General features: G+C 44.6%; 1 protein-coding gene across 2 annotated transcripts in view; it reads left to right on the top strand.

Annotated features, from left to right (window-relative positions):
* COL26A1 (collagen type XXVI alpha 1 chain) overlaps positions 1–16,031 on the top strand; it is a 170,236-nt gene that overhangs the window by 65,103 nt on the left and 89,102 nt on the right. The window contains exon 3 of one of the 2 annotated variants that reach the window (XM_068524591.1): positions 9,426–9,523. In XM_068524591.1, coding sequence (XP_068380692.1) covers positions 9,426–9,523 — 98 coding nt within the window. Of the gene's footprint in view, positions 1–9,419; positions 9,524–16,031 lie in introns of both variants that reach the window. The other variant, XM_068524592.1, reaches the window with a different exon arrangement.

The following is a 16,031-nucleotide window of genomic DNA, read 5'->3' as shown; positions in this document are numbered from 1 at the left end:
AAGCTTGGGCACCAGTCAGGGGCCATTGCTGCTGTCTGGCAGGGTGATGAGGGAGGCTGGACTAGGGCGGGGTGGGGGAGAGCAGTGGGCAGGTAGGATCTACTTGGTGAGTGATCTCCCTGGACTCGTCGATGTGAGGCGCCAGAGAGGGGTAAGGTCAAGGTTTCCATGGATATTTGTTGAGTGAATAACAACCCCCTGGAGAATATATGCCCCTGAATTTGCCGAGTGACAGTGAGGGAAGTCCCAGGATCTGCCTTACAGAAGGAACAAATACACAGAGATCAGAAGTCCCTAGAATTGGTCTGTCTTGGAAAAAAAAAAAAAAAAACCAGGGCTGGTGAGACACCAGACGGGAGACTCCACATTGTATCTGGAGAATTTCAGGGTAGCAAGTGATCTGTATGTTTTTGCATCTCAGCTCAGACTTCACAGGAGACTCAGAGAGGCAAGGACAGACTTTACAGGGGGTTCAGAGAGGCAGGACTTGCTCAACAGCTCACAGATGGGCAGAGATGTATTGGGATCAAGTGTTGGTTAGGATGTTTTAAACCATCCAGTCTACGATATTTTGATATGGCAGCCTGAGCAGACTAATACAAATACCTGGGGGTAAATTGAACAAAAGATGGCACACTGCTGAGAAAAATTAAAGAAGACTTAAATAAATGGAAAGTTATGCCATATGTATGGATAAGAAGACTCAAATTATTACGATGTCAATTCTCTACAAGTTGATCTATAGATTCCATATAACCTTATCAAAATTATAGTGGGCTTTTTTTTTTGTAGAAATTGATAAGCCAATTAAAAAAGTCAATGGGAATGCAAAGGACCTAGGTGTCCAAGACAACCTTAAAGGAGAACACGATTGGAGGACTTACATTACTGTATTTCAAGACTTACTATTAAGCTATATTAATTAAGACAGTGTGGTTTTGGTGCAAGGATGGACAAACAGATCAATGGAACAGAACAGAGAGTCAAGAAATAGACTCATATTTAAACAATCATTTGATTTTCAACAAGGCACTAAATAATTTAATTTTAGTGGGAAAATTTAGGCCAAAAGAAGGTCTTTTCAATAAATTGTGCTGTAGCAAGTGGATATCCAAATGGAAAACAATGAACCTTGACTCCTACCCAGCAGATAGTAAAATTTTAAAAATGATAAATTGAACTTGATCAAAATTTACAACCTGATCATTAAAAATACACCTTTAAGGGACTTCCCTGGTGGCACAGTGGATAAGACTCCACACTCCCAATGCAGGGGGCCCGGGTTCAATCCCTGGTCAGGGAACTAGATCCCACATGCATGCTGCAACTAAGAGTTTGCATGCCACAACTAAGAAACCCGCCTGCCACAACTAAGACCTGGTGAAAATAAATAAATTTATACATACATACATACATAAATATTTTTTTAAAAAACTGGTATCAAAAATACTTCCAAGTTAATAAAAAAAATACACCTTTAAGAAAATGAAAAGGCAAGCCACATATTGGGAGAAAATATTCACAATACATATATCTGACAAAGGTCTCTCATGTATCTTACAAATCAATAAGAAAGACCCAAAACCCAATTTAAAAGTGGGCAAAAGACTTGAACAGGCACTTCACAAAAGGAGATATCTAACTGGCAAGCATGAAAAGGGGTTCAGCTTTAGTCAATAGGAATTGCAAGTTAAAACCATAATGAAAGAGTACTGCATACACCCTAGAATGACTAAAATGAAAATGATTGACAATATCAAATGTTGGCGAGGTTATAGAGCAACTGGAACTCATACACTGCTGCTGGGCATGTGAACTTGGTTCATCCGGATAGGTTTGGGACAAGTGTTTGTAGCATCTGCTAAAGTTAAACATATAACCATCCTATGGCCCATCAATTTTATTTCTAGGTATATACCCTAGAGAAGTGAAAAAGTGTCCATGAAGACTTGTACGAAAACACTCATAGCGTCTTTATTCATCAAAGCTCAAAACTGGAAATAACCCGAATGTCCATGAACAGGAGAATAGACACATTGTGGTATATTTACATAATGGAATATTATTTAGCAATAAAAAGAAACAAAGGAGTGCTACACTTAACAGCATAGATGAATCTCACAGACATGATGGGTGAGTGAAAGAAGGCAGACATAAATGAGTGCATGCTGTAAGATTCCATTTATATAAAATTCTAGAACAGGCAAAACTAGTATCTGGCGAGAGAAGTCAGAAGAATGGTTATGTGTGGGGGCTGGGTGATCAGTTTGGAAGGGGCACAAAAGGACTTTGGAGCAATGGGAATGTTGGTGTAAACATATTGAATAGGTAAGAGTTCGTTGAGCTAAACACTAGATTTATCTACAGATCTTCCTCGACTTAATGATGGGGTTACATTCGCGATAAACCCATTGCAAGTCGAAAATGCATTAAATACACCTACTGAACATTGTAGCTTAGCCTAGCCTGCCTTAAGCATGCTGAGAACACTTCCATTAACCTATAGTTGGGCAAACTCATCTAATACAAACCCTGTTTAATAGTAAAGTGTTGGCCATCTCATGTAATTTATTGAATACTGTACTAAAAGTGAAGAGCAGAATGGAAGGGTACCCACCGTTACTGTACACAGCTGAAGGCACGTTGGGCCTGAAGAATGTTTGAAGCATTGAACTAAGATTAACTGCTGGATGATGGGGATGGTACAGCGACAAGATCGTCAATTTCTCTCTCTTCTGATAAGGCTGGAGAATAGCTGGGAGAAGGCACTGGGGCATCAGCACTTGTTGATGGTTTAGCAGGCATAGTGTTCTTCGGGGAGATATCAAGTTTGGACTGTCCGGTTTGTTTCTTCTTTCCATTTTATATTTCTCTAGAGCAAGCAAGAACATCCTGTATCTGCCTGTCAGCTCTTGCAAATGTCTCATAATTGACGTCCATTTCTTCTAACATCCTTACACCACTGCTGATAGCAGCAAACGTCTCTGCCAGTTTCTTTGCTGTGAACTTTCCTGGTGCCTCAGGCATAACTTCTTCCTCTTTCCTTCCTTCTTTCTTCCTCCAGTTCGATCAGCTCCTCAGTGGAAAGTTCTTCAGCTTCGATACCAACAATCTCACGAGCATCCTCTTCGTCAATGTCCAATTCTAGCTGTTTCCCAAGCACTAATATCTTGGGACTATTTCATCCACAGCAGAATCTTAGTTAAAGCCTTTGAACGTGTTCACACATGTCTTTAAAACTTTCTTCTAAATGCTGTTCATGCATTGCCACGTGACTTCTTCCCATGAGGCAGCGATGGTCTGGGTAGCATTTAGAATGTTAAAAGCTTTCCAAAACTCTCAGAGTGTTCGGCCAGATCCCGTCTCTTCAACAGCCTGCACAGACCGTTGGTGTAAAGAGTGTGCTTTGAACGTAGCTGTGGCGCCTTGGTCCATGGGTTGAATGAGTGCAGTTGTGTTCGGTGGCAACTACACAACCTTGACATCAGGATGCGTGTCGCTGGTATGCTGTGGATGCCCTGGAGTGTTGTCTAAGATCAGCAGACTCTTGAATGGGATGTTGTTTTGCCTTCAATATTCTCCTGTCTGAGGGATAAAACACTTCAAAAGCCAGGCTTCAAACAATGCTTATGTCATCCAGGCTTTCTTGTGATGGTGATAACAAACGGGAAGCGAATGCTTGCTCACATATCTGAATGCTCTAGGGCTCTCCGAGTGGTAGATTAGGAAAAACTTTAATTGGAACCCTGCAACATTTCTACCCCAAGGCAGCCTTACACGGTGTTCGAATGCCTTGAATCCTGGCATCGTCTTGGACTCTTGATGAATGTATGTACGCTCTGGCATACACTTCCAGAACAAGCTCATTTCATCAACATTTAATATTTGTTCTGGCAAATATTTCTCATCCACAATTATCCTCTGAAGCTCTTCCTTAAAAACTTTGGCACCTTCAGTATTGGCACTTGCTGCCTCACCGCTGACTTTCACATTATGAAAATTATGCTGCCTTTTGAAGCATTGGAACCAGCCATAACTTGGTATAAACATTTGCATTATTTGTAGAATCATCAACACACTTTTTTAGTGTATGGAAAGACTTCTTGCCCTAGCCTGGATGGTCAGTAGGCTAAGTGGTATGAACTTCTGTACCTGGTCTTCCATCCACATGACAAGTTTTTTTTTCTTTTTCTTTTCTTCTTATTTATTTATTTATTTGGCTGCACGGTGCGGCTTGCGGGATCTTAGTCCCCCCCCCAAGGGACTGAACCCGCACCCTCAGCAGTGAAAGCGCGGAGTCCTAACCACTGGACCACCAGGAAATTCCCAGACAACCTTTTTTTTTTTTTTCATGTCGTCCGTCAGCTCAGCCCTTTTCTTCATGATGACAGTGAATTTAACCAATGCTGATGATTTCACTGCATCACTCATTTGCTTCTTATCCTTTAAGATGGTCAAGATCGTCAATTGCCAAAGTCCTAACTCACCTGCGACGGCTGTTACTGGCTTACTGCCTTCATGCTGGGCAGTTATCTTGAGTTTCATCTCAAGAGTAATTGCCCTCCTCTTCTTCTTCTCACCAGAAGCAGGAGACACAGATGGGCATTTTGTAGACACAATGGGATGGGAAAACGCAAAACACAGTATCGAAAAAAATGCTGGCAACACAGTACCCTGTTGAGTATTGGTTGTTTACCCTTATGATCGCAGGGCTGACTGGGAGCTTCCCATCATCACCAGAGAGTACCGTACCCCATATGGCTAGCCTGGGGAAAAGATCAAAATTCAAAATTCCAAGTATGGTCTCTATTGAATGCGTATCACTTTCGCACCATCGTGAAATCCAAAAAATTGTAAGTCAAACCATCATAAGTTGGGGACAATTTGTGTTTTACTGCATGTAAATTATATTTTAATTTAAAAGGAGAAAACAAATCCATTACAATCTGAGGCGTGAACTCAGCGCTTTCCTCCCTGGCACTGACCACCGCGCATGGCCACATTTTCACGAGTGTGATACAGGATTAGTGCCACCAGCTCTGGCAGAGTGGAGCTCGTGCTGCCTCCTTCATTCTTGTATCCCCAGTGCCCGGCACATGGCAGGCACCCCACACGTAAAACCAAGCTGTGTACAGGGTGTTGGGGGTACTGAGGAGGGAGCCTGTCAGCTCTGGCTGGGGCTGGGGGTGCTTCACAGAGAAGCGGATGTGGAGTCACACCCTGAAGCCTCTTGGGGATTTTTCTCAGCAGAGTAAAGAAGGAGGGGCGAGTAGGCAGAGGAGCCTGCATGTATGTGCAAAGGCCCAGAGGCAGGAATAGCTGCTTGTTTGTACTGTGGTGGGAGGAGTGGCGGGGAGAAAGGTAGGCAGGGCCTTATTTGCTGACCTAAAGAGTGTGGTGTTAAGTCTATGGGAGCCATGGAAGGTTTTGAGAGAGGGCAGTCACAAAAGCAGATCTGCATTTTAGAAAGATCAGTGGGTTTGCAGACTGGAGCCCAGGGGAAGGGCTGGGAGTTCTTCATGGAGGGTGAAACGATGGGGACAGAGCATGAACACTTGCACCTGCCCTGGGCATTCAGGAGAGATCTGAGGGTCTGAGCCCTGGCCTGCTGGGCTGGGGAAGCAGCGCCACCTACTGGCTCGCCCTGCTCCTGGACTTCGCAGGCCACCAGGATGCTTCTGGTGCCGCAGTGGGACAGGCCAGCCCGTGGCCCTCAGAAGGAGGGGGCAGAAAGAGACCTTCTCTGGGGGGTGAGCTCTCCCTCTGGTTCAGGGGCCTGAGATCAGTACCTTGTGCAGATGCAGGGAGGAACAATGTTCCCCTATACTGAACGAACACAAATTAGTATTACTAGGTTCTGCTAATTCTGCCTGGGTTTGGAACCAAGTTCCACCACCTTCTAGCAGTGTGACCTTGATAAAGTTACTGAAGCTCTCAGTGCCTCAGTTTCCTCATCTGTAAATTAGGAATAGTAATAGCATCCACCTGTCAGGGTTGTTATGAGTCAGCAAATGTAAAGCACTCAGAACGGTGCCTGATACGTGGTAAGTACGCAAAGCTCTTACTATAGCTATTATTATTTTATCACCATCATCACTCAGGGCATGAAGTGAGGAGTGCCTGGCGCCTTTGGAGGGCTCATGGGCTGCAGGCCGAGGGGCAGCCTATGGCACAGGGGGCCTGAGGGCAGCTGTGGCAGCTGGAGAAGGGCTGGCCCCCGTGGCTAAACAGCTCAGACTCTCTCCTGACCACAGTGGGGACAGGCGAAAGGTGCTGGCCGGGAAGAAAGGGGTCAGATCTGTGTTTCGCAAGCGCAGCAGCTACACGTCCCTTTCTGCTGTCACACGTGCTCTCCCAGGGAGCCCCAGACCCAGCATCGCAGTCCTCAGCGGGCAGACCCGGAAACGGGCTCAGGGAGGTTAAGGAACGTGTGCAATTCACATCGTGAATCAGGGGCAGGGCCCTAAACTCTCAGCTTATGCCCCCACAGCCCGGGGCTCCATCTCCTCCATGGTGCAGTGGTTATGGGAGGGATTCCATAGCTTTTCTGGTCCCTCTCAGCCAGAGCAACAATCTTCTTTCAAGAATTAATTTTAAAACTGACTTTTTAAATTGAAATTAAAGCGTCTTCCCTTTCCCAGCTGGGCCAGTTCCTGGCTGGGAAATTTGCAGCAGGAAGAGGGTGTGAGCGTGTGTGCATGTGTGTGTGTGTGAGAGAGCATGTGTGTGAGCATGTGAGTGTACATGTGAGTGAGAAATCGTGTGAGTGTGTGTTTATCATACAGACAGTCTATTTGGACTCCTTGGACCCAAGCTCGCCTACCCACTTATGTCCCCCCAGGCTCCTTCTATAAGGAGTGGTGACAATGACTGGTCCTCTGCCACCCCCCCACCCCCTCCCCAGTGGCCTATGCCAGCTGCTTCCTGCCGTGGATCTGAGAGTCCAAAGGCCTGCATTTGCTCTTGGGCACTTCTCCGTGCAGACTTCTGGCTCCTCGCTCGAAAGTTCCAGCCCCTGGCTGCGCACTGCCAGCCCCTGCCCACCCCCACGCCCCCGCCCCCCCGCCCCCCCCGGCCCCCCCCGCCGCTTCCCACTTAGAGCTCCAGAGGGAAGCTGGTTTGCCGGAATGTTTATGAAACATGAGTGAGAGGATTTTTTTTTTGAAAGAAAAATTAGTGTAGCAGGATTCTTCAGATTTAGTGCAGTATTTCTGAAATTCAAAACCTGACTTATGTATTTTCCTGTCAACAGTGCATCTCAAAACGTCACGCCTGCTGCCACCAATTAATTCATAATTTTCCCATTCACGATTAAGTTGCTTGGTGTCAGCAGATGCAAATTCTGTGAAGTCATGCGGTTTTGCTTTCAAGAGGAAGTTGTGCAGACTTTATCAAGCAGCCAAGTTATAATGATGCATGTAAATCGAATAATAAAGCCGAATTTTTGCCCCTCGTGAAAATCAGTCATATGTTTTTGTGTTTGTGTGTGTGTGTTCATTGAGGTATAAGTGATAGATAACATTGAATTAGTTTCAGGTGTGCAACATAGTGATTCAATATTTGTGTATGTTGTGAAATGATCACCACAAATAAGTCTAGTTAACATCTATCACCACAAGTAGTTACAAAAATTTTTTTTCTTGTAATGAGAACTTTTAAGATCTACTCTCAGCGATTTTCAAATATGCAATACAGTATTATTAACTATAGTTGCCGTGCTGTACGTTACATCCCATGACTTATTATAACTGGAAGTTTGTGCCTTTTGACCACCTTCACCCATTTTGCACTGCTCCCTATCCACCGTCCCCCAGCTTCTGGCAACCCAGTCTGTTCTCTGTATCTATGAGCTTGGTTTGTTTTTATTTTTTTGTTTTTGGATTCCACCTATAATGGAGATCATACAATATTTGTCCAAGGTCTTTCCATGTTGTCAAAAATGGCAAGATTTCATTCTTTTTTATGCTGAATAATATCCTAGTGTGTGTGTGTGCCACATTTTCTTTATCCACTCACCCATTGATGGATACCTTGGTTGCTTCCATATCTTGGCTATTGCAAATAATGCTGCAGTGCACATGGGGGTTCAGATATCTTTTTGAGTTAGTGTTTTCATTTCCTTTGGATAAACACCCAGAAGTGGACCTTATGGTAGTTTTATTTCTAACTTTTTTTAGCAACTACCGTACTGTTTTCCATGGTTTCCAATTTACATTCCCATCAACAGTGCATGAAGGTTCCCTTTTCTCCATATCCTCACCAACACTTATTTCTTGTCTTTTTGATAATAGCCATTCTAACAGGTGTGAGGTGATATCTGGTTGTGAGGTGTGGTTAGGTCATATATTTTATATTCACTATTCTTGGAGTTTCACAAAATAGTATCAAACTTATTTTCAAGAAAAATTTCAAAATTCTGTGAAAATTTACCATGGAATCCCACAGCAGTTTGCAGGAGCATTTTGTTGCTGCAAGGGCCCCACTACTGAATTGCAAGTTTTCACTGAAGTGTCTCTCTCTCATCTATCAGGCTGGGATTTTCTCAAGGATGGGACTCCGTTTTATTAATCTGTGACCACAGTATTGCATGTAGTTGATGCTCAATAAATATTCATTGGGGACTTCTCTGGCAGTCAAGTGGTTAAGACTCCATGCTTCTACCGCAGGGGGCACGGGTTCAGTCCCTGGTTGGGGAACTAAGATCCCACATGCCACGGGACGCAGCCAAAAAAAATACGTATATATATTCATTGGATGCATCAACCAAAAGAAATAATGATTGGGAAAAAGGTTGGAGTTAAGTGACTTGTGGATGGTTGGAAGTTGTACAGGTTCTAATGATATTTTTCTTTTCCTTATTCATTATCTTGGGCTGCCTTAACAAAATATCATGGACCAGATGGCTGCAATACAGAAATTTATTTTCTCAGCCAGCCACCTCTCTGTGTCCTCACATGGCCTTTGTTCAGTGTGTGCATGTACGCAGAGAGAGATCTCTGTCTGTCCTCCTCTTCTTAAAAGGCCACCAATCTTATTGGATTAGGGCCCCACCCCTCTGACCTCATTTAACCTAATTACCTCTTCAGAGCCTATGCTTAGGTACAGTCACATTGTGGGGGTTAGGGCTTCAACATATGATTTCTGGGAGACACAATTCAGTCTGTAGCAGTCATTTCCCCACCCTAGGGGGCCACCCTTGGAGACTTGTGGGAAGAGCTGGAAGGGACTTTACAATGCACCTGACACAGAGAGGGGTGGTCACTCGTCCAGGGCCGCATAGCCTGTGGGAACAGAGCTAGGATGATGGGCTCTACTGCCTGGGGGGCTCCCAGAGCCCTAGGCTGGGTGGTTTCAGCAGGAGTGGGATCTGGGGTGGGCGGGTAGGTGCTCACACTGTCCTGACTCTGCCCTTGTGTTAGTTACAGGACTCTGATCAGACCCACGTACAGAGTGTCCTACCGCACAGTGACGGCGCTGGAGTGGAGGTGCTGCCCTGGCTTTACCGGGAGCAACTGTGATGAGGGTGAGTCCGCCGGGGGCAGGGGGCAAGAGGAGGGGGTGCTGGCCGGGCCGAGCTTCAGAGTCTACAGATGCTCCTCCCTCCCCTGCCCTCCTTCTGCGAGCAGCTCTCCTTTCTTCCACATTCCTTCCTTCTTTTTCCTAAGCATCTCTGAACCAAATGCTCGGGACTGGCCAAACTGGGGTGAGCCCGGCACCCTGCCTGTGGGCACAGAGGTGGGGTCCCGTGTGCACTGCTTGGGCCAGGCATGAAGGAGTGTCGTAAGCCCTGGCTTGGGGAGGAGATTCAATGTACAGTCTATTTCTTCTGCTCCGGCTCTGACTTACCCCAGAGCCGGGGCAGGCAGAGCTGGATATCTGGGCTCCTGAGCAAATGCAGATGAGGAGCCAGGAGCCTTGAAGCCACGCTGGTTGTAGAATAAGGCAGATGGACCTGGTGGGCGGCAGCAGCAGGAAGGCCTCACCCTGCTGCCCTGGCCCTGTTGCTGGGCAGGTGCCCAGAGGGAGGAGGGGAGGTCGGGACCCAGAGCCGCAGCCTTCCTTCTGAGCCCCGGAGCCAGGCTCAGTCTGGCACTGGAGCTTGATGGGCCCAGAGAGCAGCGCTCAGGTGGGATTCAGAGACAGCGACAGAGCCCATCCCCGCAGCACTCACATCCAGGGACAGTGGGTCCTGCCTGACAAACAGGTTTGCAGCCCACCTGGTTTTCCAGAAGAGCTGGGCAGTCCCAAGGCTCAGGGGTCAGTTTTGAATTTGGAAACAGTAGTTCTCCTCAACCTCGACTTTCTGACAAAATGATCCTCTCTCATCTTTTTTTATTACCTAACTTACTGATTTTAGTTATATGTATATTTAAAATATAAGTACTCTATATGTGTATGCTTTTATTGTAAACTGCCTAAAAGTCTTTGGATTACAAATAATAGCCTAAGAACAGGAAGAGCAGTAATAATAATGATGCTGATGGTTCAGTGAGCCTGTGGCCCAAAGCTGGGCTGAAGGAAGGGGTTGGGACATGGAAGAGTCCAGTGGTACCTCCTTTACTGGTTTGTGAGCCTGATTCTGGGAAGGGAGGTGGACAGCCTCAGGGGCTGGCCCATACTTGGGGGGCACAGGACTGCCTGGGCCTTTCTTTCGGGAGAAACAGAAGGGACCCCAGGTGTGAGGGGCTGAGGGGAGGCCTGGCTCCCCCAGGTGAAGGCGTGGGTGGCAGGACTTTGTGCTTTATGTGTTGAATGACCACGGCTCACACTGGGTCCCTTGTTGAGGCCGGAGGCCCTCAGTACCAGGATTTGGACCATGGTTGTGGGAGAGACCTCTGGTCCCTCCAACAGAGTAGAGCAGACCTGTCCTCTGGATTCTGCGAGGGGCTGGGGAGACAGAGCGTTCAAGGGCAGTGACTGATTTACCCTTAAGTAACTGACTCAGCGCTTTTCAGTGACCAATAAAATGAATACCGTTGGCTCTACCCGATGAAGTACTGGCTTGCCATCAAGACCTCAACTTTAGAAGCCCTCCCTAAGCCTTAGGAAGGCTCCTGGGTCCTTCTTTCAGCTCCGGAGCCTCCGAGGGCCCCCCCCACCCCCCGCCACCTCATCATCGCCTCAGCCAACTGTAATCATGTGTCTTCACGTTGGCCTCCCCCCCGCCCCTCGCCACCCTGCAGGGCTGTCCAGTTCCTCTAGGGGTAACTAAGCCGCACCCGAATGGGGCCCCTTCCTTCCTCTCTTGGAAACACTCCAGTGCTGGAGCGTATATGTTTTTCATCTCTCTTCATATTCTCTTCATTAGAGAAATGAATGAACCACGAGATGAAGTGTAAGTCTCAAAATGTGTAAGTCATAATTCTCACACAAGTGGCTTGTGAGCGTGCGTTGTATTGAACTCATGGATTGTGGAACCAGCAACATGGCAAAGCTGATTCAAAAGAGATTAGAGAAACTGATAAATATGCAGATTGGGGTCCCCAAGACCACGCTTAGGTTGCGCCCTGAACCAGAGCTCTTAGTGGGACTCAGCTGTGTATACACGGTGGCTTCCTGCATGGCTGAGATGTTTCTAGCCCCTCTGGTGGTTGAGCTGGCACAAGGGATGCCCCCAGAAATCACAGTGTTGGCATAAACTATCTGGCCCAAGGCTCCCAGACCCTCTTACCAGATAGGACATTTCAAGAGCTTAGAGATACCTCCCAGGAGCCAAGTGCAAAGGCCAGACCTCTCTTTGGGTTAGGTTAATCCTTTACTGATGTGTGTGTGTGTGTGTGTGTGTGTGTGTGTGTGTGTATACACATATATATGAATATACGCGTATATAATGCATATATTTCATACATATGAAAATATAGGAACTATGATATATTTTAAATATATATGAAATAAGAACCTGAAATAAAATCACTACGTTAGATCCTACAGGACAATAAAAACAAAACCTTTGGGGTTATCCTCTCTACTGAGCAGAAATTGTTTACATATCCCCAGTTTTGTACAAGTTAACATCCAACTTTGCAGAACCTGGGCTGTAATCCACAGTGAATGGCAAGTAAACAAGGTGAGCTTCCCCCAGGATGTCCCATGGCCCTTGGGTGGGCTCCTTAGAGAATGCTGTAGCGTGACATTAAAAGGTTAGGCCATCACCTTTTTGCCCACGTCCATGTTTTGGGTAATTCTTGCAGACCGAATGGACGAAGCACAGCATTTGGCGAGCAGCAGACCTGGCATGTGTGGGGGGCAATCCTTGTCCTCAGGGAGGTTCTTCCCATCAGGACAGGAGTAGGTTCAAGCAGGGCTGGGGGCCCATCCTTCCTGGGAGAGGAGATGTAACTGTGAGCTGGTCAAATGCCCCCAAAGTTGCCCGCCCTTGAGAGCTTAGCACCTCACCTCCAGAAGAAAGCTCTGACCTGGTAGACCACAGGGATATGGATTATCAATGCACTCACCGGAAACGTCTGGGCGTCTTGAGCTAATTATTAAGAGGTGTCGACACCACTCCAGACACTGTCAGCCTCAGAGTCTCTGCCAGCCTCTCCCTGGTGGAGGAACCTTCCAGATTCGCCCACTTCGATGAGGGATGCGTGTTCATCTTAGGGCATGGGATGAGGCTTGCCTCTTTCAGGGAGTGTCAGGGTTGAGCAGCCCCTTCCCAGCTCTGAGCACGAGGGTCCTGGGAACCCTGCGGGGCTGAGGAATTCCTGGGAGCGTGAGGCCCTGGGCTGAGGTCGGGACTGGCTCCTGTAAGCCCCGGTAAAGACTTTGCATTCCCAAACATGAAACAGTAATGACAGAAGACAAAATCAAGGCGGTGTCCGTGACTTCAGACACATTCCTGAGATGGTTGTGGAGGGGTCTGGACCATGAACTCCCACTCGGTTCCCAGTCCAGCCTCTCTGGAAAGCCAGCAGGTCAGAGGTGCCCTCCTCTGTGGTTTTGCTTTGGTTCAGATGAGATTCCCCAGGAGAAGCATCTTTCTCTGCTGTGTCTGGCTTTCCTTCCAAGCTGTCAGGTCTCTGGTCTTAGGACTTGGGGCTGGGACTGCCTGGGGGTAGGTGGCTCCTGCCTCCCAGGTGGCCTGTCTCTGGGCCTGCTTCCCCCCTGCTGGGTCTCCCCATCCCTTTCCTCCCTGGACACCCCAGGAGTGCTGGCCCAAGGCTTGGGGATACTTTCCTCCATAGATAAGTCTATATACAGTTGATCCTAATTATTTGAGGATTCTATATTTGTGAATTTGGCCTACTTGCTAAAATTTATTTGTTACCCCCCCCCCCCAAATCAATGACCACTTTTGTGGTCATTCACATCTATGTGCAGAGTGACAGAAAATTTGAGTCGCCTAACACGTGTGTTACCAGCTGAGGTTGAACAAGGTGACCCTCTGCTTCCTCGTTCCAGTTCTCATGCAAACAAGTGTCCTTTTCATGGTCTGTTTAGTGCCGTGATTTTTGCATTTTTGTGCCCCCCCCCTTTTTTTGTGACAATTCCCTTGTCTAAAATGTCCCCAAGCATAGTGCTGCCCAGTGTTCTTAAGTGCAAAAAGACTATGATGTGCCTTCCTGAGAAAATATATGTGTTAAGTAAACTTTGTTCGGCATGAGTTATAGTGCTGTTGGCTGTGAGTTCAATGTTAGTGAATCTACAATATATATTCAATAAGATGTCTTTAGATAAAAGCCCACATAAAACAAGGTTATGTATTGATTAGCTGACGAAAATGTTGTGACCCAGACGCTCACAGCAACCAAATCCTGTATTTCCCCCATGAGTGATGGTTCAGTATTCACTAATTCAGAGTTCTGGGGACTTTACGAAATGTAACTACCACGAATAAGGAGAATTAACTGTATCTGGGGATCTATAACATCTATCTAGAAATATTTTTTTTCTTATTACAAAAGCAAGTACGTGTTCCGTGTAGAAAAAGTGAAAACATCCAGAATTATACCTCTTAAGGTAACCTCCAGTCTCACTTTGGTGAAAAGCCTCCAGACCTTTTTCTGTGCTTACGTATCTGTTGTACTCTACATGCTGTTTGATAACTTTCTTTTTCACATAAATTGTCATGAACATCTCTCCTTGTCAATAGGTTGCTTTCTCTCGTATCATTTTCAGTGGTGTGGAGTTTGGGTATACACTTTATTAACTATCCCCCACTAAAAGATATTTAAGTTGTTTCCATTTTAAAAATTGCTGTAAACATCTTTTTTTTTTTTAACTGAGGTAAAATTCACATATACAGAGTACACCAATTTTAAGTGTACAATTTGATGAGTTTTGATAAATGCATACATGTTTCCATCACCTCCCAGAAAGTTCCCCCCACTTAGCAACCTCTGTTCTGATTTCTAGCATCAGAGATCAGTTTTACCTATTCTTGAACCTCATGTAAATGGAACCATACAATATATATTCTTGTGTATAGTTCCTTTCACTTAGCATAATGTTTTTGAGATTTATTCATGTTGTTACATGTGTATCAGTAGTTTATTTTTGTTACTAAGTATTGTTCCATTGCATAAATAACCACAATTTTATTCACCCATTCTCCTGTGGATAGATGTTTGAGATATTTCTAGTTTTAGCCTTTAAGAATAAAGCTTCTGTGAACATTCTTGTATATGTCTTTCTATCAATATGTATGTTTTTACTTCCCTTGGGTAAATCCCTAGGAGTGGAATTGCTTGGTTGTGGTGTATGTTTGACTTTATAAGAAAGAGCCAAGCTGTTTTCTAAAGTGGTTTTACCATGTTACACTCCCATTAGCAAAGTATGTTCTAATTGCTCCATATCCTTGTCAACATTTGGTGTTGTCAGCCTTTAATTTTAGTCATTCTAGTGGGTATGAAATGCTTTCTCATTGTGATTTTGATTTGCTCTTCCCTGTTGACTTATGATGTTGAGCATCTTTTTGTATGCCTAACTGATGTGCTTACTAGCCATTTGTATATCTTCTTTTGTGAAGTGTCTTTTCAAGACTTTTGCCTATTTTTAACTGAGTTGTTTAATTTTAATAAGAAACAGCCAAATTGTTTTCCAAAGAGATGTTAACATTCTATACTCTCACAAGCAAAGTGTTCCAATTGTTCCACATTCTTGCTAAGATTTGATGTTATTAGTCTTTTTAAATTTAGCTGTTCCAGTAAGAATGGAATGGTATGTAATTGTAATTTCTTCTTTTTTAAGACTGTTTTGACCACTCTAGTTCTTTTGCATTTCCATAAAAATTTTACAGTCCTTTTATCAATGTCTACCAAAAAAAAGTCTATTGGAATTGGGATTAGGATTGTGATGAATTTGCAGACCAGTTTGGGGAGAATGGAGGTCTTAATAGTGAATCTTCTGATTCATGATCATGGTATAGCTCTCCATTCATATAAAGCTTTAATTTTTCTCAGCAATATTTTGTAGTTTTCACAGTGGAGGGCTTGCTTGTCTTTTATTAAATGTATTTCTAAGCATTTCATATTTTTAGTGCCTCTAAAAAATGGGATTGCTTTAAAATTTTTCATATTATAATCATTTTGCTGTTACTATATAGAAATATATTTGATTTTTGAATAGTGACCTTGTGTCTGAAAACCATGCTAAATCCATTTATTAGTTCTAGCAGCTTATTTATTGATTTGTTTGGATTTTCTAAATAAACTATCATGTCTTCTGTGAATAAAAACATTTTTGCTTTTTCCTTTCAAATATTTTGCCTTTTATTTCTTTTTCTTGCCTTATTGGACTGGCTAGAACTTCTAGTAAAATGTTTAATAGAAGTGGTGAGAACAGATATACTTGCTTTGTTCCTTATCATAGGGGAGAAGTTCTCAATATTTCACAATTAATTATTAAGTATGTGATTAGCAGTAGATTTTTTATATATGCCATTTATCAGATGAGGACAGTCACTTCTAAGTTTGTTGAGAGTATTTATCAGGAATAGGTGTGAATCTTATCAAATGCTTTTTCTGTATCTATATTGAGATGATTATATTTTTATCCTTTATTATGTTAATGTGGCACATTGCATTGAT

This window comes from Eschrichtius robustus, chromosome 16, assembly GCF_028021215.1.
Source record: "Eschrichtius robustus isolate mEscRob2 chromosome 16, mEscRob2.pri, whole genome shotgun sequence".
Classification (NCBI taxonomy): Eukaryota; Metazoa; Chordata; class Mammalia; order Artiodactyla; family Eschrichtiidae; genus Eschrichtius; species Eschrichtius robustus.
This window is presented reverse-complemented; position numbering and strand designations above follow the sequence as displayed.